This window comes from Temnothorax longispinosus, chromosome 4 (genome assembly GCF_030848805.1).
Source record: "Temnothorax longispinosus isolate EJ_2023e chromosome 4, Tlon_JGU_v1, whole genome shotgun sequence".
Classification (NCBI taxonomy): domain Eukaryota; kingdom Metazoa; phylum Arthropoda; class Insecta; order Hymenoptera; family Formicidae; genus Temnothorax; species Temnothorax longispinosus.
Genome location: NC_092361.1, coordinates 3,670,295 through 3,691,635, shown reverse-complemented (window position 1 = coordinate 3,691,635; position 21,341 = coordinate 3,670,295). Strand labels below are relative to the sequence as shown.

General features: G+C 39.4%; 3 protein-coding genes across 11 annotated transcripts; 2 read left to right on the top strand and 1 right to left on the bottom strand.

Moving 5' to 3' along the window:
• Positions 1-18: 18 nt before the first annotated feature.
• Positions 19-9,139, bottom strand: LOC139811784 (proteasome adapter and scaffold protein ECM29). Its single transcript, XM_071776168.1, has 28 exons — positions 8,781-9,139; positions 7,995-8,242; positions 7,788-7,906; positions 7,475-7,624; positions 7,121-7,399; positions 6,852-7,047; positions 6,684-6,769; positions 6,238-6,427; positions 6,004-6,149; positions 5,599-5,902; positions 5,337-5,523; positions 4,907-5,263; positions 4,646-4,821; positions 4,449-4,550; positions 4,168-4,374; positions 3,956-4,070; positions 3,687-3,870; positions 3,267-3,555; positions 2,943-3,176; positions 2,526-2,870; positions 2,288-2,444; positions 1,985-2,143; positions 1,769-1,900; positions 1,366-1,675; positions 1,097-1,280; positions 880-1,015; positions 578-787; positions 19-430 (listed from the first exon to the last, which is right to left on the bottom strand). The coding sequence occupies exons 1-28, from the start codon at positions 8,803-8,805 to the stop codon at positions 228-230; spliced, it is 5,430 nt and encodes a 1,809-aa protein (XP_071632269.1). The 5' UTR covers positions 8,806-9,139; the 3' UTR covers positions 19-227.
• LOC139811785 (glycogen debranching enzyme-like) lies at positions 9,116-18,954 on the top strand. Of its 9 annotated transcripts, XM_071776170.1 has the most exons (27): positions 9,241-9,255; positions 10,212-10,402; positions 11,217-11,450; positions 11,962-12,085; positions 12,201-12,387; positions 12,465-12,675; positions 12,751-12,885; positions 12,970-13,188; positions 13,277-13,512; positions 13,609-13,821; positions 13,912-14,106; positions 14,215-14,344; positions 14,418-14,541; positions 14,645-14,910; positions 15,002-15,157; positions 15,251-15,459; positions 15,532-15,735; positions 15,809-16,041; positions 16,160-16,249; positions 16,323-16,500; positions 16,635-16,991; positions 17,083-17,230; positions 17,316-17,679; positions 17,761-17,972; positions 18,064-18,249; positions 18,354-18,590; positions 18,728-18,954. In XM_071776170.1, exons 3-27 carry the CDS (start codon positions 11,340-11,342, stop codon positions 18,791-18,793), a joined length of 4,791 nt encoding a protein of 1,596 aa, XP_071632271.1. In that variant the 5' UTR covers positions 9,241-9,255; positions 10,212-10,402; positions 11,217-11,339; the 3' UTR covers positions 18,794-18,954. The 9 variants fall into 9 exon arrangements, with proteins under 9 accessions (XP_071632277.1, XP_071632271.1, XP_071632278.1 ...); XM_071776171.1 differs by lacking the exon at positions 9,241-9,255 and having other exon boundaries at positions 9,464-10,324; positions 11,221-11,450; XM_071776176.1 differs by lacking the exons at positions 10,212-10,402; positions 11,217-11,450 and having other exon boundaries at positions 9,116-9,255.
• Positions 18,794-21,096, top strand: LOC139811792 (uncharacterized; the record flags this gene model as incomplete). The annotated part of the gene is made up of 1 exon (XM_071776191.1): positions 18,794-21,096. A coding segment is annotated over one exon (1,308 nt), but the record flags the coding sequence as incomplete, so codon positions are not given.
• Positions 21,097-21,341: the final 245 nt, after the last annotated feature.

The following is a 21,341-nucleotide window of genomic DNA, read 5'->3' as shown; positions in this document are numbered from 1 at the left end:
AATAAATTTACGAACAAGTTGTTTTAAATTACATTTTATTATTGAGTATAATACTATATTAGGCACATCTACGTTTAACATATTATTAAATAAACACGCAACCATAGCTATCAATCTTTTGTTATCGTCGCTCCGAGATCGCCAGCGTCAACGACGATACGCAACACCTCAACGTGTGCGAAGGATAAACTCGATCCGGGATACCAAGTGCACACGTATGTAGTTAGTTAAATTTTAAGCATTTCTTTAATATCAATTACTCTGGTCCGTATTTCCGGTTGGTTATCCTTCGCTAGATCGGGCAAAAGTTCTTTCAAGAGGCGCGTTATTTTATCAAGTTGTTCATCATTGTTCGTCTCGCGCATTTTTCTTGCTAACGAAAGAACTATATTTAATGCTTCTTTTCTGATTTTGGTGAATTTCGAAATATCTGCAAAGAAACAACGTATTTAAAAATAACACAATCATAAAAATTCCAAGCGTTTAAATTATTTTAATATAGCATTATAATGTTAATAGGATTAGTATATTTAATTACATCGCATAGTTTATATTATATATACATGTATATACTTACTTATACAATATGACAATATTTTGTTGAGACTATCACCTATTTGATCTAATAGTTTTTTGTCTTTTAATGACATTTCCATTTTATTTATTTTTAATAAGACAAGTCTATCCACAAAGAGATTTAATGCTGTCAAGATAGCGACTTGGACAGATCTCGTACTATTTGGCAGTACTTTTTGACAGTGAGTCACGAATTCTAAGCAATATTTATCTGCAATCAAGAGTCAATTTATAAAGATACAGAATGTTACAAAAATGCATACTCGTATTTTTCACTGAGTGAAATTCATGTAATTTTGTAACCTTGGGTCTCTTTGGTGGAAGGCCATGCTTTCCCAAGCACCTCGTAAACCGTTTCTTGCAACTTTATATTATTTTCCTTTTTCTTCCTATTTTCTTCCACAGAATCCTCTTCATCATCGTTATTTTTATCTGATACCTGTATATAATAAAGTATGTACAAATATCGTACTTACATTTGCACATATTCTTTTATGATATTGTCGTCGATGTATCTTACCTTAATCAATATTTCCTGTACAATTTCATACGTTTCCGTAAACCTATCAATATCAAGTTCATGCAAAACCATAGCAAACGCTTGTAACCCGTGTCGACGATAATCCACATTCTCTTTCTTACTTTCCCTATGTAGTGTTACTACAACTGTATCTAACAACGCAGTATCTGCGTTTAAGGCTTCTCTGCAATAAGATCCGAATCGTGAATTTTAACGAGTATTAATTAAATCGTTTATAGCGTAAAGTTTCAAATCAATATCTGACATACTTGCTATTGCATGCTAAAGTAGCAAGAGCGTTCAGTAAACGTTCCTTTCCATTCCACGTTCTACCACGCAGACCATTAATCAGTATCTTTAATAAGGTATGCCTGGCTTCTGTATCAATATTATGACCTGATTTTAAGGCAACGGTATGAACTGCGTTTGCCGCTTGCACTTTTGTAGTCCACGATGCCGACTCCAAAGTCGTACGTAAAATATCGGTTATTGGTCGCAGATTTTGCACAATTCCTGCTTCAGTCCCAGGCGTTATTTCGTTCCAAAAATCAGTCCACAATTCAACAGTGCTTTCGTTTCCTAGTAAATAAAAGTATGTATAGAAAATACACGAAATTAAAGTGCGAAACACATTTATGAGTGAACGAATTATATAGATACTGGAATACATACCTGGTACTTTTTCCGCGTGCATCGCAAAGAAGGCAAGAGGAATGACTATTTTTTGATAATTCTTTAATTTCTCCTGATTATAATTATTTATAGACTGCAAAGTTTGCCCGATCGCTAATCTTATTGCATCATCTGTAATTTATATTTTGGCATCAAACGAAATTATAGGATGTTATGACAAGAATATAGAATGCTACTGTTAGACACCATATGTACCTTCACGTTCCAAATACCACGTGTTCAAGGTATTAAATAACTTATCCAGACTAGAATCTTTAGCCGAGCCGACTACATGCCCAATGGTAACCGCATTATTTTTTCTTACGGCAACATTACGATCCAACAAACCATTGAGCAAGGCAGATAACACCTTAGCTGAAAAAATAGCGTGGTTAATTTATGTTACAAAAATTCTCAAAAATATCATTGAATTATGACATAAACAATATTTTGAATATATAACTCCGTAGAGTAAAAAGATGTAGTTTGTATTCTCTTGAAATTGAGATGTTTACTAACCACTGTAAGGCTGTAACTCTGTTTTCAAATGCGTACTGAGAAGAATCACGAAATGCGAACAAGCAATTTTTGTTCCAAATCCTACGCTGCACTTGATTAAATCTATTACTTTTGGCATTAAATCCTTTAATACATCGGCATCGACATATTGGATACACTGTAGGAAAACATTAAAAACAAAGAATTAAGAAATACTCAATCGAGTTCACTTCCAACTCGTCTATGAGAACGAAAGTACCTTTGTTATCGTATCTGACGCGTAATGACCTTTGGCAACATTCGCTCTAAGATTATCGATAGCTTCCTGAGTCTCCGTAGTCGCGCCGCACACATTACTCAAATACGAAAGCTTGGGATTCTCTGATTCACCGATCGTTTCCAATAACGACGGTATCAGATTGACGAGCGACGGTTTTAATAAAACGCCGGCCGTGGATACGAGTTGCGATACCGTTTGCAATGATATAGCTCTCACTGAATCCACGAGGTGAGTAATGCCAGTGTCAAGTAGCACAGGCAATATCGCTTGAATAACTTCTTTCCCCGCATTACCATGTGACGAATCGCAATGACGTATACAAACCTATGCGATTAACATAGCAATAATTAATCATAGATTATCATAAGTCACAGAAACTTATATCTCGCGTCTTACCTTACTAAGTATCTTAGTAGTGTTCGTCGCGGCTATCCGCGTACCCTCGTGAATATCGTCCATTACGCGAAACAGTTTCTTCCAGAGTTCCGGGCCACATTCGGCGAGGTTTAATTGAACATTTGTCCTTAAAAGATCTGCGAGAGCATTACAACAACTGATACGTACTCTCCACTCGTTATTCGTTAGATTATCAGTTACATCAGTCAATATTTCTTTATGATACTGTTCGATCTATGGAGATATATAAAAAACAAATTTTTACTCTTACAATATTATGTACATATTAGACGTTGTTAACAAATATCAAGTAATGTTACTAACAGCTTTCGTTGTGGAAGGAACGACGGCCCGCCAAATGCTGGTCATACTTTGCTGAATCTTTGGCGTCGGGTCAAATTGATATCTATACAATCGCGGTATAATGTTAGGTAGATATTTATTCAGTTCGTCCTTCGCGATATTAGCGATTGCCGCGAAACCGAACGCAGCCCCCTTTTTGGATGTCCATATCGCATTATGATTTGCCAAATGCATGAAGTAATACACAAGCTCGGGTTTCTGTAATTCTGTTGCGAGGGAACAGATTTCTCGGTACGTTGAAATATTACCACTAAAAAATTATTTCTTTAAGTATCTAATATCCTTTCGTTATTAATGTAGCGTAATGTTCAATAATCATCGTCAGATATTTTCCATCTTAAACTGTAAGCTAACGCAAAACATTCTGTATTTTAATCTTACCCAGATGGACTTTTTCCCAGTTGACCTTCTTCAAATAACTTGGTATCAGCGGTAACTTGTTGCACTGTTCTGCGACCCTGAGTAAACTGATCTAATATATTGGACACTAAAGCCTCGCGTTCTTCTTGTTTGCTGTTAATATGCACCAAACTAAGGCCTTTTGAAGCAATATCTTGCACTATATCTGTTACAAGATAAAAGATCAAATCTCTTTCTCCATTCAAAGATGATAAAATTCATTGATACAATCAATAATTTATATCTCTTACCACTGTCATCTGAAAGAAAATCTATAAATGCATGATGAATCGTGGACAATCTCTCCTTAATGCATTCTCGTTGAACGTTGTGCTTCAGTAGCGCGAATAGCCATACACATACTGCCTTTAAAAGAAACATCAAGATATAGAATAGCAGAAACATATCTGCTATTAATACAAGAACTACCTCACCCCTTTTCAAAAATATGTCATATAAATACCTGTCGTAAGTTTGGATGAGGCACTTTGTATATTTTGAATAACTCATTCAACACAAGTATTAATAATTCGTCACTCTCCTTACTGTACGGAACAATATGTTCGGTGGGTAAAGTCGTCCACGCATCTCTTGCTTCCGGAGAAGCTTGCGCTTGAACGCAGCAAACCAAAGCTTCCCCAAGAATTAAATGGATTTCGATATCTTTTGTCTGTTAAATATCATATGTCATTATTACGTAATAAATATGTAAAATTTATCGGGCATAAAAGTAGATTTATGCACCTCTTTGACAGTTGCTATAATTTTGTTAGCGATATCTGCGGTGTGCGGAAAACATTCGCCAACACACAGGTGTCCCAGTGAAAGCGCAGCTTTCTCTTTCATCTGAAAAAAGTAAAGTCGTAAGATTAAATCCACATAGTATTAAATATAAAATATTTACTTACATATAATATATAATTAAACTACGGAAAACAAACCTTGGTATTCAATTTGACATTAGATAAGACAGAAAAGAGCGTTTCTACTATTGCTTTCTTGTTGAATTCGTTATCGCCTTCCGCTGGTAAAGGTAGAGGATACGTTCTACCTAAGATGCCAACAGCTTGAACAGCTGCGTCCATTAATAATACCGCGTTATCGCGAAGATATGTACCTGAGTAAACATAGTATTTTAAATATAATAAACGTATTCATGTTCTCATAGCGCGACATAATTTGATATATATATAAATGCATACATATTGCTTTCACAATATCGTTATAAGTCGTCCAATTGCACAAATCCTCCTTGTTTCCATTTCGTTGGTGTATTAAATTTCTTTCCATCATGTAAGTCAGTGCCATTAATGCACCATGTTGCGCTTCCAAATTCTTTCTACTCATAATGTTCATAATACTCGAAACGTGTTTCTCGAATTCACTCTTCGGAAAGTAACCAGTAATAGCAGCGTATACTTTCGCGGCTAATTGTCGTACATCTTGCTTAGCGGAAGCAAGCAAAGAACAGAGCCACGGCAGCTCCTTCTCGTACGATTTTATTATATAATGCGGAACAGATCCAAGTACTTCCAATAATGCGTTCAAGGAAATTTGATCTGTATCAATAAAATATTTAACTTAGCACAATGGTTTTTATACAATTGATTCTTATTTATGATTTCTTTTTACCTGCGGAAGAATGACTCAAGAGCAAGATCATATCGAGATAATTATTTAATATCTCTGGCTGATCCTTGTATAATTTTTCTAAGTAACGTCCAATCAGAGGCGTATATTCACAAGGATGCTGTAACGGCTCATTTCGCACGGGAATATTAGCACTTCTGGCGAGGCAAACGCGAAAATAAGAAATAATCTGTAACAATATAAATTATGATTGTAAAAATAATTCTCACGACATTTACAGATCTGGCTTCTATCTAGGACTTACCTCGGAAAACGTGGCAGTACTATACGGGAGTACTTGTTTATCCGTATTTCTGCCACTACCCGCGGCGGGCAATCTCGACTGCATCTTCGAATAAATGAAACTTACTAGTTTCACAAATTCGGGCAACACTATCTTGTTGCTAATTTGCTGATTGTCCTCGTTTTTATGCACAACGCCGTAAAGCGCTTTCATGGCTTCAGTACTTATCTCGTGTTTGTTGTCACCACACGCTAATAACAAGAGATACCGAGATGGTGCGTCATCAGGTGGAAACACGGTTGCGGCATAATGCATTGCCACAAATCTATTCGCAAAGTAATACACGTCACACACACGGTTAGGATATATATTAAAATTAACGTAATGTAAGTATAATAATCTATATATAACAGTCTATATACATGCCTTACGCTCGATTCTGGCGATTCAATGTGTACCGACAATAGAGCATTCATTAGAGCTATATTGCTTTCGTCCTCTTTATTCAGCACGAAGGCAGACGTTACGCAAATCAATGCGTCTCTCACAGTGCGCCGTAACTCACCATCCGTCTAAAATATTAATAAAAACATTTAATAACTATATAGATACATGACTTCGATAATTATTATCGTCTTTTTAAAACAATCGGATACTTACAGAGACAAGCGTGTCAAATAAGTTGTGTAACAAACTCAAATCTTTGTTTATCAGAGACGGTATTCTTTGACCAAGTTGCCCAATGACTGTATATGCCATCGGTTTATGTACGTCATCGCCTTCGGAGATCAATTTTATCATGCCATTCAAGATTACTCCGGCGACGCGGGTTAACGGTACAAGGCTGCAGCTAATTAAAAAAAATTTCAATTAAATACGATTCATTATATAGATAAGATGTGTAGTTTAAATGACGAGAATTATATCACGTATGTAAAGAAACGATCTACAAAAAATTTGCGAAGTTAATAATACATTGCGCGTGGGAATAAAAGATTTAATCGACATTTTCCTTAGTAATGCAACTGAAAAAGGTAAATTTATCAAGAAATATTCGTGGGAATGAAATAAAAGAAAAATTTATTAGCGAATTACGAAACACTTACTGCTGGACGATATTCGACGTAAACTGCAATGCTAATGATTTTAACTTTGCATTCGTATTTTTTCCATAGAGTGAATCGAAAATAACCTGAAGAAAAGATTTTTTTATTTAATATATAACACCATGTGACCATTGTCTTTTTTTTTTCAATTAAACTTTATGTACTTACTTGAATACACGGCGGTATGATGAATCCCGCTTTAGTCACTCGACAAAGATACTGTAAGAGCTTGAGACGAATTCGAGTGCTTGCAGGTAGCCGTTTCATTTCGGGTTTCACCTCTTTTTGTGCGGCTAGCGCATCGGTACCCAAGAATAATGTATAAATCGGAGCTGCGAGTTGCATCGAAGACCAATCCAATGTGCTAAACGGATAAATATAGTAGAAATTACAGCACCGATCTACGCCAAACGAATTCTGACAGTTTTCATACGCACCCAATTATCTTTTTCAACTCTAAATCCGCCATATTAGCGATGCTGAATCTGGTATCCGCGGCCGCTACGATCAAATGTATCAGAATATCTGTATCCGGGAAAAATCCACCGACAAGGAACTTAACAATGCCCAACTTCATCTGCTCGAGTTGCTCGGCTGTGGGCGGACTCTCGCCTATCACTCTTTTGAACGCATAGTCGCTTAAACCCGGCGGCACGGTGAACTGAGACCAATCGATGGTTTGACCTGACTGTTGATTTTCCGTTTGTCCCACAGATCTGACGATATACAATATGTCACAGTCAGAAACTAAGCGGATATCTAGAAATGCGATTGTCCAGCATATATCTCACCCATATGGCAACAATAATATGTCGAGCATGAAACTTATGAGCTGCTTCGCCACGTAAGGTTTGTCTTGCAAGCCCAGGAGAGACGCTCGTTTATCGGGATCCGCTGGTATGTTGATATGTCCTAATGCTGGCATTATGATCAACATTAAGCTGAAACATAACCACGTTCGCGTTATCGTAATCCAACATTTTACACAATGTGATATAAATATCTAAAATTTCTCAAGTCTTTAAATATTAAAGATAAAATACTCCGCTACGATACAAAATGTAATTGATATTCAGGGATCAAAAGAATTTATAACAAGCAAACCTGTCTTGATGGGACAATGGCTTTCCCTCGATAGCATTTAGTACACTCGGAACTAATTCCGCTTGCTTGTTCATCTCCATTCGAGGATATCCCAGCTTTATGTATATTATCGTAAAATTCTGTAATTATACGAATATACATTACGACGTGTCCCTTCCTGATTTCGTAGATTTCGTAACGATTGACATATCCATGCGGGTAACGTACGATCACAAATGAACTGGCAGCTGGATCCTGGTATTGCAGGAGTAAAGCTTCAACGGGCAGCTGTACTTGCGGCCTGCTCTTTATTCGCTTGTTTATATGGATCAGCAGTTCCATCACCTTCTTCCTGACGCCTTCCTGCGCGCTAGACAACTTGAGCAGCACGGGAGGTAAAAATTTGCAGACTGACGCCTGTAGCTGCTCATCCGTCTCGGCGGAACCCAGGCGGAGGAACACCCGCTCGAGCAAAACTGAATGAAACACAAGGACGGGAGGTACAATCGATATTACGTCTGTCGATCTTTTTACGGGGATAATCACGGGGAGAAAGGATTTTTAATCGCCCCTATTACATATGTAAGAATCTAAAATACAACAGGAAACAATCTATCGATCCATATTTATTTCAGCGACGTAATCGAGTGTCATCGGGCGTGAGGTCATCGCGAAAAAACGCTGACATCACGTACCGTCGAGTCGGAGCAGCGTCAAAGGGATTTAAACCAGATTTCGAGATTTGACAGCTGCGGACACGTGTCCGGGGCGGCACGGAAGGACGCAGGGGAGGAGCACCGAGGGGAGGACGGACATCCGCGGGTCCTCCCCGAAGTCGTCCCCGGTCGTCTTTCCGGCGTGACACAATCAGGTTTCCGCCTCGACCCGATGCTCAACCCCCGTTCTCGTCACCGTCCGGGACGAACGACGTGACCCACGACCCGGTCGTCGATTACGTCGCGCGAAGGGGATCGGTCCTTATCTCTCTTTCTCTTTTCTCTCGGGAGTACTTACTCAGCTCGTCCGTAGCCGCTGCCATTTTGAAAAAGTCTATAAAGAGGAGAAAGCGAATCCGGACGGCGAGAGGAGTCCGCTGTCCGTGGAGTCGCGCGCGATTCGGCGTCGCCGCGACGAGAGCTCGACGTCGGGATCGTTAAACCCCTGCGATCCTTCTGCTCCTCCTTCTCGTCTACTTCTTCTTTTTTTTTTTTTTCAACGCGAGTGTCGATCGTCGTGCAGCACACGACGCGCCGCGTGTATTGCACCCCCCTATCCGCGACTTCCTTCGACGTCGTTTTACGTGGGGGCGCTATGACTTTCGGTTTGAGGTTAGGAAAGGCGAGGCCGAACGAACCGACGGTCCGCGATGATGTCGTTCTCGGTGCCCCCCTTTTTTTCCTCGCGACAGTCGCGCTCGTCGAGTAACGCGAATTCATATTAGGCGTTGGAGAGAACGCTCGCGGTGTGCAAAGGGACTGGTATATTCGTGGTAAACAAACACGTTGGAAACACGTGAGATGACTGGTCACATTTCGAGACGTTTTAACTCTCGAGAGGGACGATAATTCTCGTCGATCTCTCCGCCGAAGCTGAAATCTCGCGTGTTTTCACGCTCGGAAGTCGCTAGAAATAAAAAGGGGATTCTCGCGAGTGGATTCGCTCGAAAAACGCGGGGTTGAGGTTAGAGTGTCACCGATTGCATATTGCGGGGGCGATAAGCTGACAGCTGACGACATGCGCGATCACGTGGGCGCGCGATTGCGATTTTTCAGGACGCGCGCGGTCGAAAAGGATTGGAAAGAGTTCCGCGAGTTCAGGAAACCGACCTCCGCTTAATTCAAAACAATGGAAACTCCCCGAGTAAATGCTTGCTCCTTTTTTTTCCCCTCCGATAATGCTGCGCGCAACATATCGGAGATCCGTCTTGCTGTGCCTTCAAATCTGATTCAATATTAATAATTAATATCGCTTTATTAACGTGCGCTCGCGCAATTCATGCCGAGAAGACAGCCTCTATCCGCGACAGAATCAATTTCGAACTTTCCCGCCGAGGTGGGTCTCTGTGAAGTTGTCCGCGAGTCAAAGCCACGTGGCCTTTTTTTTATATACACACAAAACATGACGAAGGAATATCTCGAGTTCTGAACAAAGGGAACCATTTCCAGAATCCTTCGCGACGTTCACGTGATATTCGAATGATGTTCATTGTCGCCCCGAATTCGAACGCGACCTCCCCTCGCACGTGCGGGATGTGGAGAAGAACACGGCCCGAAGTTGGCCGCGCGAAACGCTGGACCAATGAGCGTCGCGCGTTTGGCAATACAAAATTCGCCGATTGCCGCCGTGATCTGCCCGCCCCTCCTCTGTCCCCCTCCCCCCCCCCCCTCCTACTCCTCTCTGAGCACGCTTGTTTGTTAACCTTCAGCCCTGTCTTTCACGTGGTAGAGGTCAACTTGCGCCAGACTCTCTTCTGCCTGATCGTTCGAATGCGAGCCGGAGCAAACGGAATTTGTACGGCGTGCCACGCGATATCATTTTGTGCTCCGTCGTCGACGTAGGTAGAGAATACCCTCGAGGAATCAATTGAACGGAGGAACCTCTCGGACGTTCGGTTTTTGCCACATGCGAGCGAACGTGTGCGTGTCTGTGTATATTCGTGTGTCGGCGGGGTGTTAACCAAGTTTTAATTACGTACAGCCGCGTGCGAGGGAAATGTCCTCGTCGGTTTGTCTTTCGGTGTGGACACATGTATATTTGTATCAGCGGCGTTTATGCTCCGTTTCCGTCGTGCATGAATAATTAGCTTACATGTTATCATTATAATCGTTACATGTTTTTTTTTCATATATAATACCCTTTCGCATTTGTATCTGTGTTTGTGAAACTAACCGGCTGGTCCATTCTTAATCTTGTAAATCATAATTACTAATCATCATTCCAGGCTCCTTACATAAGTCCATTTATGTCGTTTTTTTTTTTTTTTTTGTGTAAAAAAAATGCGTGGTACGTAGAACATTGATCTATATATTGCGTAATTGCGTTGACGTCTTCCACAAAATATATCTGTATATGTACAAATTAATTAAAATGATAATTGTTAACATCAAATATGTTTTAATAAAGATTGTTAATTCATCACTGTAAATGTTTGTCCTGTGTTAATATTTTATACTAGTATACTAGTACAGTCCGAATACTCCACTAATTTTCTTGTTTAATTACTGTGTAATGATGCCATGTTAATATTTTATACTAGTACAGTACGCATACTCCACTAATTTTCTTGTTTAATTACTGTGTAATGATGCATTTTATAAAATATGATATAAGTACTAACGTCTGTTTCAATGATTTCTAACATAACATTGAAGATATATAAAAAAAAACCGTGCAATATCATAATCTACGCTTTACGCACCTAGTAGCCTTTACTTTATATATCTGTTATAGGTAGCACGCATAAAGGATTTTGCTTGTGCATAATAAAATGTCGGCAGTCGCTGCGATATCATTTCCCTAATAGATTGTCCATACCAATCAGCTAAAAGTGCGCAATTAAGTTTAATTGACAAAATGCCTTCAAGAATAAGACGCCTCATTTACGATACGAGAGAAATACTCATAAGGATTTTTAGACGCTTTCTGCAATTTATCCGTAGATGGCTTGGTAATGAATTGGATACTGTAAGTTCTATGCGCGTGCAATGTGCAGAATTGCGAGACCATATATCCTTTAGTAAAAAGTCTTGGCGATACGATCGTTTAATGGCAGTGAAGGATTTTTATGTCTGGTACCTGCCATATTCGTTAGAGCGGGGGAAGGGCAAGTTTTGCGGCAGAAAGCAGTTGTCGCGGTATATCACGGTATTGTAATCCTAGTATGTAGGGTAAGAATAGATGCAGCTTTTATGTGTGCTCACGCAGCAGAAACGCCGTAACATAATATCGCGCACGCTTGCTAACTGCTTTATGCCAATAACTTATATATTAAGGCTTATACCCTGCCTGGCTAAGCACATATCCGTTTCCTACGCTCGAGTCGTATCATCCCTTCAATGAAGCTCTCCGACAGATCTCGTCCCGAGAACTTGGTGAAAATTATCTCGTTTCCTACATCTGTCGTAGATGTTTTTTATCCTATCAAACGCAAGCGATATTTATTATTCGTTTTTAAATTTTTTCTTCATGATTTCAGTCATTATTTGGAAGCATGCCGTTTTACCCTCCATCACCGGAACGCACCACCACCGGGCAAGTAAGAGTTCTAACTGTGAACAATGGAGAACATCTTGATGGGATATTGTACAGATTGAAGAAAGGTTTTTAAAAAGAAATTTTTGCTTCTTCTATATAAAATTACTTTGATGGAATTATATTTTGACAATTTTTTATTGCGGCATACGTTTGCTGTAAATGATTTTGCATTCCTCACAGGTTGGGTAGTTGAGTTTCGACTCGGGGCCTCTCTTCTTGGAAAAAGGCCTAGCGTTTTTATAAATCATCCGTTATCGAACAACAGGAGATTTGAGAGGAATACTTATCATCAGTTGAAATGGGAAAATGAATCGGCGAACATACTTTTATTTTTGGCTGGGTCATTCCATTATTATGTCACTGATCAGTAAGATTAAGATTATTATGCATATGAATATGGGGTAAGATTTGATTTTTTAATAATGAGACACGTCCGCTTCGCAGAGTCGAGGGGGGAATAAAACCCATTGCGTCCGGATACTTGCTGGTCGATCCCGAGTTGAGAGTAGGTGAAGACGGGGAGAAACTACCTCTGGATTGCGTTCAAGTCCAAACTGTTCTGGCAAAAAGTTTAGGACCATTTTCTACATGGGAAAGTAAATTACTGGTAGCGCGAAATTCTGGATATAACGTAATTCATTTTACACCGATACAGGTAATGCTCGCGTGATTGATGTACGATGTAAGACTACGATACTTGTAATAAACGCGAGTTTAACTTTTTTTTTAGGAATTGGGACTTTCTGAATCGTCGTATAGCCTGAAGAATCAAGCCAAGCTCAATCCTGCTTTTAACGACAATGATAAGTTAATTAGTTTTCGTGACATCGAACTATTTACACATAAAATGCGGACCGAGTGGAAGGTAAATTTATTATTTATCGATAATAAGATAAAACGCGTAATCCTGCAGGATATTCAAGTGTATCCTTCAATTATGTTATTGCAGATGTTGAGCATATGCGATATTGTTCTGAATCACACGGCGAACGAGAGTCCTTTCCTGGTTTCTCACCCGGAATGCACATACAACTGCATCAACTGCCCTCATTTACGTCCGGCGTATATCTTGGATGCAACGTTGTTTGAATTAACAACCCAGGTAGCCGCTGGAGAATGGGAATTTAAAGGTATCCCCACTGTAGTTGACACCGAGGATCATCTAAACGTAAGTCACAAATCATTTCCTAGTGATTAAAATTTAATTCTTTCGTTTCTACCTCGACGTTCATCCGCTGCATGCATTTCGTCTTTAGGGGATTCGTCATGCCCTCCACACACATTTCTTGCCTCTGGTGAAGATACACGAGATGTATATCGTCGATATCAATGAAATTGTAGCGGAATTCTTAAGTTCGGCGCGCAACGAGATGCCGCAAGACGCGAACAATACGATAACCGAAGATATTACTGTGATTCAAGATCCTGCCTTTCGTAGATTAAAGTCAACTATAGATATGCAGCTTGCCCTGAAGAAGTATAATGTATACAGGTAAAATATATGATAGATACAATAATGTATATAGCAAGTGTATTTCGTATGTCCACTCTTACAAATGTTTATGCATAATTCTTTTATTTTACGCAGAGCTGATTGTTTCGATGAGGAAACTCGTCTGAGACGATGTGCAGAGGACTTGAAGATTAAATTACAAGAACTTAACGAAGTTATCACTAACGACGTGCGAAACCATCTGAACGCTGCTATTGAGAATAGTATATCTGGGATAAGATATCACCGAGTGGAATCCGATGGTCCAAGAATTAAGGAAATTAGCGAGAAGAATCCTCTTGTTTCCAGGTAGTTTTATTTAAATTTGTAAATATTATAACGTTACATTATAATATCTATAAACATTGATTCTTGATATGATAAATTTACATACCACAGATACTTCACTGATTATGGAGAACCTAAATCTTTAAAGGAAAGAGAGGACATAATGTATTCAGATAACGGATGTTATCTCATGGCTCACAATGGTTGGGTCATGGATAGCGATCCCTTGAAGAATTTCGCGGAGTCTGATTCTAATGTGTACCTTCGAAGAGAACTTATCGCTTGGGGAGATAGCGTGAAACTCAGGTAAAAGTACCGGCTAAATATTATTCAAGTTTTTAACGAGTTATTAGCGCGAATAAGTGTAATATATAATTTTAAATATTATACGCCACATGAACATGATTGTTACAGATATGGGCAGAAACCAGAGGATTGTCCTTTCTTGTGGCAGCATATGGTGGCTTACGTAGAACACACAGCGGAGTTATTCGATGGTGTTCGATTAGATAATTGCCATTCCACACCGATCCCCGTTGCTGAGGTATGTCGCGATTCTAAGCGGCCTTGAGTTTACTAAACACTGAGTTTACTAAATAGCACAATTCTCTTTGCAGTTTATGCTTGACGCTGCACGACTAGTCCGTCCAGATCTCTATGTTGTGGCAGAATTGTTTACCAACTCCGATCAAAAAGACAACATCTTTGTAAATCGTCTCGGCATCACATCTTTAATAAGAGGTTGTCATTCTTTCCAAAAACTGTTGCTTGCTTAGTATTTTTTGAAACGCAATTATTAAGGACACATCGAATAAAGATATACATCAAAACTGTTACATTGCAGAAGCTATGTCTGCATGGGATAGTCACGAAGAAGGGAGATTAGTATATCGATACGGCGGGGAGCCAGTTGGAGCATTTATGCAGTCACGGAAACGGCCGTTGGTGCCGAGCATAGCTCATGCTCTGTTCCTGGATGTGACTCACGATAATCCCAGTCCGGTGGAGAAACGAAGTGTCTTTGATCTACTCCCTAGCGCTGCGCTTGTATCGATGGCGTGCTGTGCCAGTGGCAGTAATCGCGGATATGATGAATTAGTGCCTCATCAGGTAAGCTCGTAGTGCAAACTTAAATTTTTCTATGATCTTTTACCATGAAATCTATTTTACCTATAAGATTTTATTATTTTTTTTTTTTTAGATAGACGTGGTGAATGAGAAAAGGCAGTACGCTTCCTGGACAGACGACGATTTGGCGGATGACGTTAAGTTTGCTAACTCGAAAACTGGTATAATCAGAGCTAAAAAGGCATTAAACGATCTGCACTATATGCTTGGTCGAGAAAATTTTTCGCAAGTATGTTATCAATTGTTCATCTTTCGCAGTTTACATATGTTAGAAAGTTAATGTATATAGCTATTTTTTAAATTTATTTCTTTCTGTTTATAGGTGTTTGTCGATCAAATGGATACTGACATAGTGGCTGTAACGAGACACTCGCCGACTAGTCACGAGAGTGTAGTTCTAGTTGCGTTCACGGCATTTAAACATCCGGATTGTAACGCTCGTGAACTGAGAAGGGACGTAAGACCACTGAAAGTGGAGGGTATAGTGAAGGAAATTATTTTAGAAGCGTCGCTCTCGCACGTTCATGCCAGGTGAGCGATAAATTCTATCTTCTTCAACTGGAAAATTTATATATTTACTGATGGATATAAATCGCTTTATAGAAACGGCAAGTCACCTTTCCTTTTGCCTGAGAAATACGAAAAGCACGAAGACATCATATATGGATTGTCCGAATATACGTTGAACCTTAAACAGCACATACAGTGCTGTGAGTCGGCGATAATCAGGAAGGTCGCATGCGACGATCCTAAAATCACACAGCTTAATTTCATGAACTTCCAACCCGGTTCTGTTATAGCTATACGGTATACAAAACTACAAATTCCTGTTCCCGCAATCGCGATATCTGTGCTAACTCATGTACGAATTTAATTTCAGAGTGGCCCTCCGCGACAATATAAAACTTGCTTTAACGAGTCTTCAATATACTATCATGCAGATTACGTCAGATGAGAATTCAAGCTTACATGATATAGTTTCTTGCATGGACTTATCGGATATGAATAAATCGTTATATAGATGCGACCAGGAGGAACGAGAAGAAACTCAGGGCAAATTTGGGGTATACAATGTACCGGGATACGGATCTCTTGTATATGCCGGACTGCAAGGTGATACATTGCAATATTTATTACAACCCGTGCAATAATATATATTGGCACGAGTTTTATTCTGGTTATCATTATCGTATCTTGTTGCCATATAATAAGCGCCTTGTTTTCAAATCAGGCATTATATCCTTACTGGCTGATATTCGCCCAAATAACGATCTAGGACATCCCCTGTGTGACAATCTTAGACAGGGTAACTGGTTAATAGGTAATATATTAAAAACCATTTCCGAAAAATAATTGTAGATAAGAATATTGACATGTAATTAAAAAATTGTCAGATTACGTATGGCAACGTCTGAAAGAGGATGACGACACTGAAGGTCTTGGAATATGGTTTGAGCATACGATGGATCCGTTCAAGTTAATTCCGAGATACCTTGTACCGAGTTACTTTGACGCTATAATCGTGAATGTTTATACGGTTCTATTAGATCGTTGCTACAGTTTGATGTCGAAGTAAGCACCGAAATGAACACTAAATCGACTTGTTAGAGTAACAAACTTATGAGTTCTTCGATTAATATTTTTATTGTGTTTAAAGATAAGAGGATCCATAACAATTAATTATATACATTATTCGCCGTTTCCAGCTTTGTTAAGAGTGGAACTACATTCGTTAAATTACTGAGCTTGGTCTCGGTTCAAATGGGTGGCGTAATAAGGTCGTCGCAATTGCCAGATTTGTCGCCGGATCTCAGTCCACCTAAGCCAAAAATTGAAACCCACGACGGTGTGGCTGTGCAAATGTGTCTAACGTTATCGGCAGGTTTGCCACATTTCACAACGGGTTACATGAGAAATTGGGGTAGGGATACCTTCATCGCTCTGAGAGGTCTGTTGCTTCTGACGGGCAGGCATGTCGAAGCGAGATTCATAATCCTTGGATTCGCCGGTACTTTGCGACACGGTCTGATACCTAATCTACTCGATAAAGGAGGTAATGCAAGGTAATGTACTTTCTTAGAGCATATGTATTTTTAGAACAATACTTTAGGAACCTTCGATCTAAGCTTTATCATCGATCTCATTCTGTGATAGATACAATTGCCGCGATGCTTTATGGTGGTGGCTCTACACCATAAAATGTTACATCGAAGAAGTCCCGGACGGTTTGAATATCCTTTCCGATAAAGTCTCAAGATTGTTCCCGACTGACGATTCACCAGCTTTGCCGGCAGGACAACATGTAAAAATCAGCTATTTTGCACAACTTCGATTATAATTTAAATTAAAAGTTGCGCGTTATGTGACAATATAAACATGGTTTCCAGGATCAACCGCTGCACGAAGTAATTCAGGAAGCTCTCACGGTACATTTTCAAGGTCTCTGCTTCAGAGAGAGAAACGCCGGAAGACAGATCGACGAGCACATGACCGAGCGTGGATTCAACAACCAAATCGGCGTCCAGCCCAAAACCGGCTTCGTATTCGGCGGCAACGATGCAAATTGTGGCACTTGGATGGACAAAATGGGATCTTCCGAAAAAGGTCGTAACAAAGGCAAACCGGCCACTCCTAGAGATGGCTCCGCTGTAGAGATAGTCGGACTGAGCAAATGTGTTCTCAGTTTTCTGGCTAAATTGTACAAGCTAAATCTATTCCCGTATGGCAGCGTTGAACGTAAAAGTCGCGAAGGTAAGAATGTCGACAATACTATCGTTCAAACGTAATCGACTACGCAACCTGATTGTTACATGATAATTACATGAATTACAGAATACAAAAAAATAACTTGGAGTTACAAGCAGTGGGCCGACAAAATTCAAGCAAACTTCGAGAAGTACTTTTATGTGAATGAGATTCCAACTGAAGGCGAGTTGTACCCCGATTTGATTCATCGGCGAGGTATATTCAAGGATAGTCACGGAGCGACGCAAGAATGGGCGGATTATCAGTTGCGGCCTAATTTTCCCATCGCGATGGTTGTTGTGAGTGTTATTACTGGCGTTTAAAAATACTCTGCAAAATCCTATAGAAAAAGAATATTTTGTATTACAAATCATAATGATACACAAATAGGCTCCGGAATTGTTTGATCCTCATCATGCCTGGACAGCGCTGAAGAAAGCAGAGGAGATACTACTAGGCCCGCTTGGAATGAAGACGTTAGATCCTGCGGATTGGGCGTATAACGGATATTACGACAATTCCAACGATAGCTACGATATCAAAGTAGCGCATGGATGGAATTATCACCAGGGACCCGTAAGTATCCTTTATCATAATCACGTATTCGTCTTGCAAAATATATAAAAATTGATATTTAACGTTCGAATAATATGTTCTTAACCACCTTAACATCTTTTTAGGAATGGGTCTGGCCAATAGGATATTTCTTACGAGCGCGTTTGCACTTTGCGTTATTAATCGACGATAAGGATGCATTATTTCGCACGATCGATTCGACCGATGCTATTATTTCACGGCACTTCATCGAAGCGTCCACCAATCATTGGAGAGGCCTCCCCGAGCTTACCAACAAGGACGGAAGTTACTGCAAGGATAGCTGTCGCACCCAGGCGTGGAGTGCCTCGGTTATATTAGAGGTTTGTTCTTACGAATGATATTTCTTTCGGTATTTCTCACAATGTTTCTTACGGATTAATATTATTATTTACGAGTTGTTCGAAGCTGTTATTTGTGTAAAACATCATCATTTTGTGCCCGTTTGTTTGGGATTCAGGTACTCCACGACTTGATGAAGATCAAACAGGATTTGCGATACGGGCAAATAAAATTCCAGAATTGATGTCACTTTGCGTGTGTTCACCACCATCAGCTACATTTAGAGCAATTAAAATTAGTAACGAGATGTAGTGCTAGGAACGGAGCGAATGACACGAACGTGAGTCTTCCCACCGGAACAATAACGACACCGCGCACACCGGAAACACACGCATATTATATCCCGCACGTAGACGTAACAAACACGCAAATCCACAAATCTGTAGTCGCTGCTGACAATACATGCGCAAGAAATGATATTCTGTTTGCTACCGAGGAAAGATCGATTTCTGCGATTGATAAAAAACAATGCTACAGCACAGATTTCGGTAGCCCGTGCGATTCGAGAAAGATTCCATCAGATGCGAGTGATGAGGTACATCCTGATAGTCAATGGAAAGCTGAGAATTACAACGAACAACAGGCGACAACTAGAAACAACGAAGCTACTATTCGAGCCGTATCAAACGTCGGTCACGTTTACGAGGAAATTAGAGCTATTAAAGAGCCACGCAGCAGTTTGCATGAATACGACATTCGAGATTACTACGAGAACTATAGCCCCGCTACCGCGAAGACTTTGATAGACACGCTTTTCCTGCCGCAACACGCAATTTGCAAGGAGTGTGCAAGAACGAAAGGCAGTCCGGTCTACACTGATCGTTTGATATACACGAAAGAGTCGTTACTCGCCGTAGAGGTAGTTCTGTGTCAACACGACGATGTTTCATGCTTCAAGTATCCGCGCGAGGATTCCACAGATACTTTCTGTTCGCAATACGATCAAAGTAGTCGAGATTGCATGCTGGTCTACAGTTACGCGAAGACCAACGCCGGGGGTATATTTTATTCTCACTGCTGGCCCCGAGATGTCTTCGATTTGCAATCGCTATTGAAACCGAGCATCCGCGTTGTAAATCGCGCTCCCTGCAACCTCATAGTGAATACCCAGTTGTATCATCGCTGCATAAATAGCTATCACGTGAGAACATCAAGAGCTGGCTGCGCACCCATGACGTTTTATCACGATCGTGACACTCTGATGAGCTGCACGAAACGCACTAGCCATAACGATCCACAAGATCCGCTGATTTATCAGGTGCACCGATTGAGGGATGATGATACCGGCGAACATCGGAGGAACAGGTCGAGTTTGTTGCTGCTAGAACCATTGCTGCTAATGCCGGAATCGGCGGATTCTGAGCGTCGGGAGGACATTAAGAATAGGACCTCGCGAACGGAACGCATAACAATTATTAGAATAATAATGGCCTACGTGTTATCATTTCTTATTCTCACGAGCATTACATTTTACGTCGTTTATTTTACCTAGAGCGGTTGTTTGTTAAACTTACGAAACGATAAGATATTTAGGAAACTCAATCACATTCGGATGTTACTTGATACATTTATTGTCATTAATTTTACGTTACATTTGTTACGAAGTGTTGTCAAAATATTCAACGGAATAATCGAGATCGCATATATGCATGTTGATTTATAGTTTGTCGTTACATGTGTATTTTATGTCCGTTATTAATGGGGTAATTCGCCGATTCATTAATGACAAGAAATTGTTTTACGATATGCAAATTGTTAACTATCTCAATCGTTAAATCTGCATCACTATGAGCGAATCGTTTTTACCTCCATTAAATTACGCGTAACAGAACAATTTTAATTAACAAGCTCGCATAATTCATCATAAATATATTTTATATACGTCCTCTAGAGATATAATCATTGCAAATAGCTTCATTGAAGCTTATTTAAAAAAATGTTATTCGAGACACGTGCTCGAGTCCTGTAATCTCGAAAATCTAAGATTTAACTCCTTTACGTGTTGTTGTCTATTAATATATCAAATATTTAATAGTTCCTATTATTAATTTCACTGATACTAGAAATGCCGAAATTGATTTTAGCGAGGTCTTATTTATATAAATACTCGTCGATATATAATAGATTCATACAATAAATAAAAACTGATATTCTTTAAGTACATTTTTGTCAAGAAACAAAAGCTATTAGAGTTTTCGAAATTTTCGGGTAAATCCGTGAATATATCTTAAAATTGTAAGTAAATGCACATATTTAAATCGCGAAAAGCATGTGGAAAACATAATGAATATTGTAATAAAACAATCCTGACAAAACTTCTAACTAACACTAGAAGTTTCATTATTATATTTATTTTAAAATGCCTTCGTAAAAAAATTCTGATGTTTCAATTTTTTAATTATTCGCGAATATTTACATTTGAGATTAATGCGTTTTATTATCATTATTATACACTGACTTATTCTTATTAAATCTTCCTGTTCGTTACCCAGTCGATCTTTTTATACCATTTCTATCCATTCTCCATTCCGAAGCTTCACAAACTATTCATAATACAAATAGAATTACAATGACTAGAACAAAGACTAGAAAGTTTGTAAATTTTCAGAGACAATGGAAATTTTTTGTCATTATATACATATGATGATACTGGGATAAATTGAAATTGTTAAGATTGATTACATGAGACAGACAGATATTAAAGTATTGAAAAGATATTTAGATTACTTACA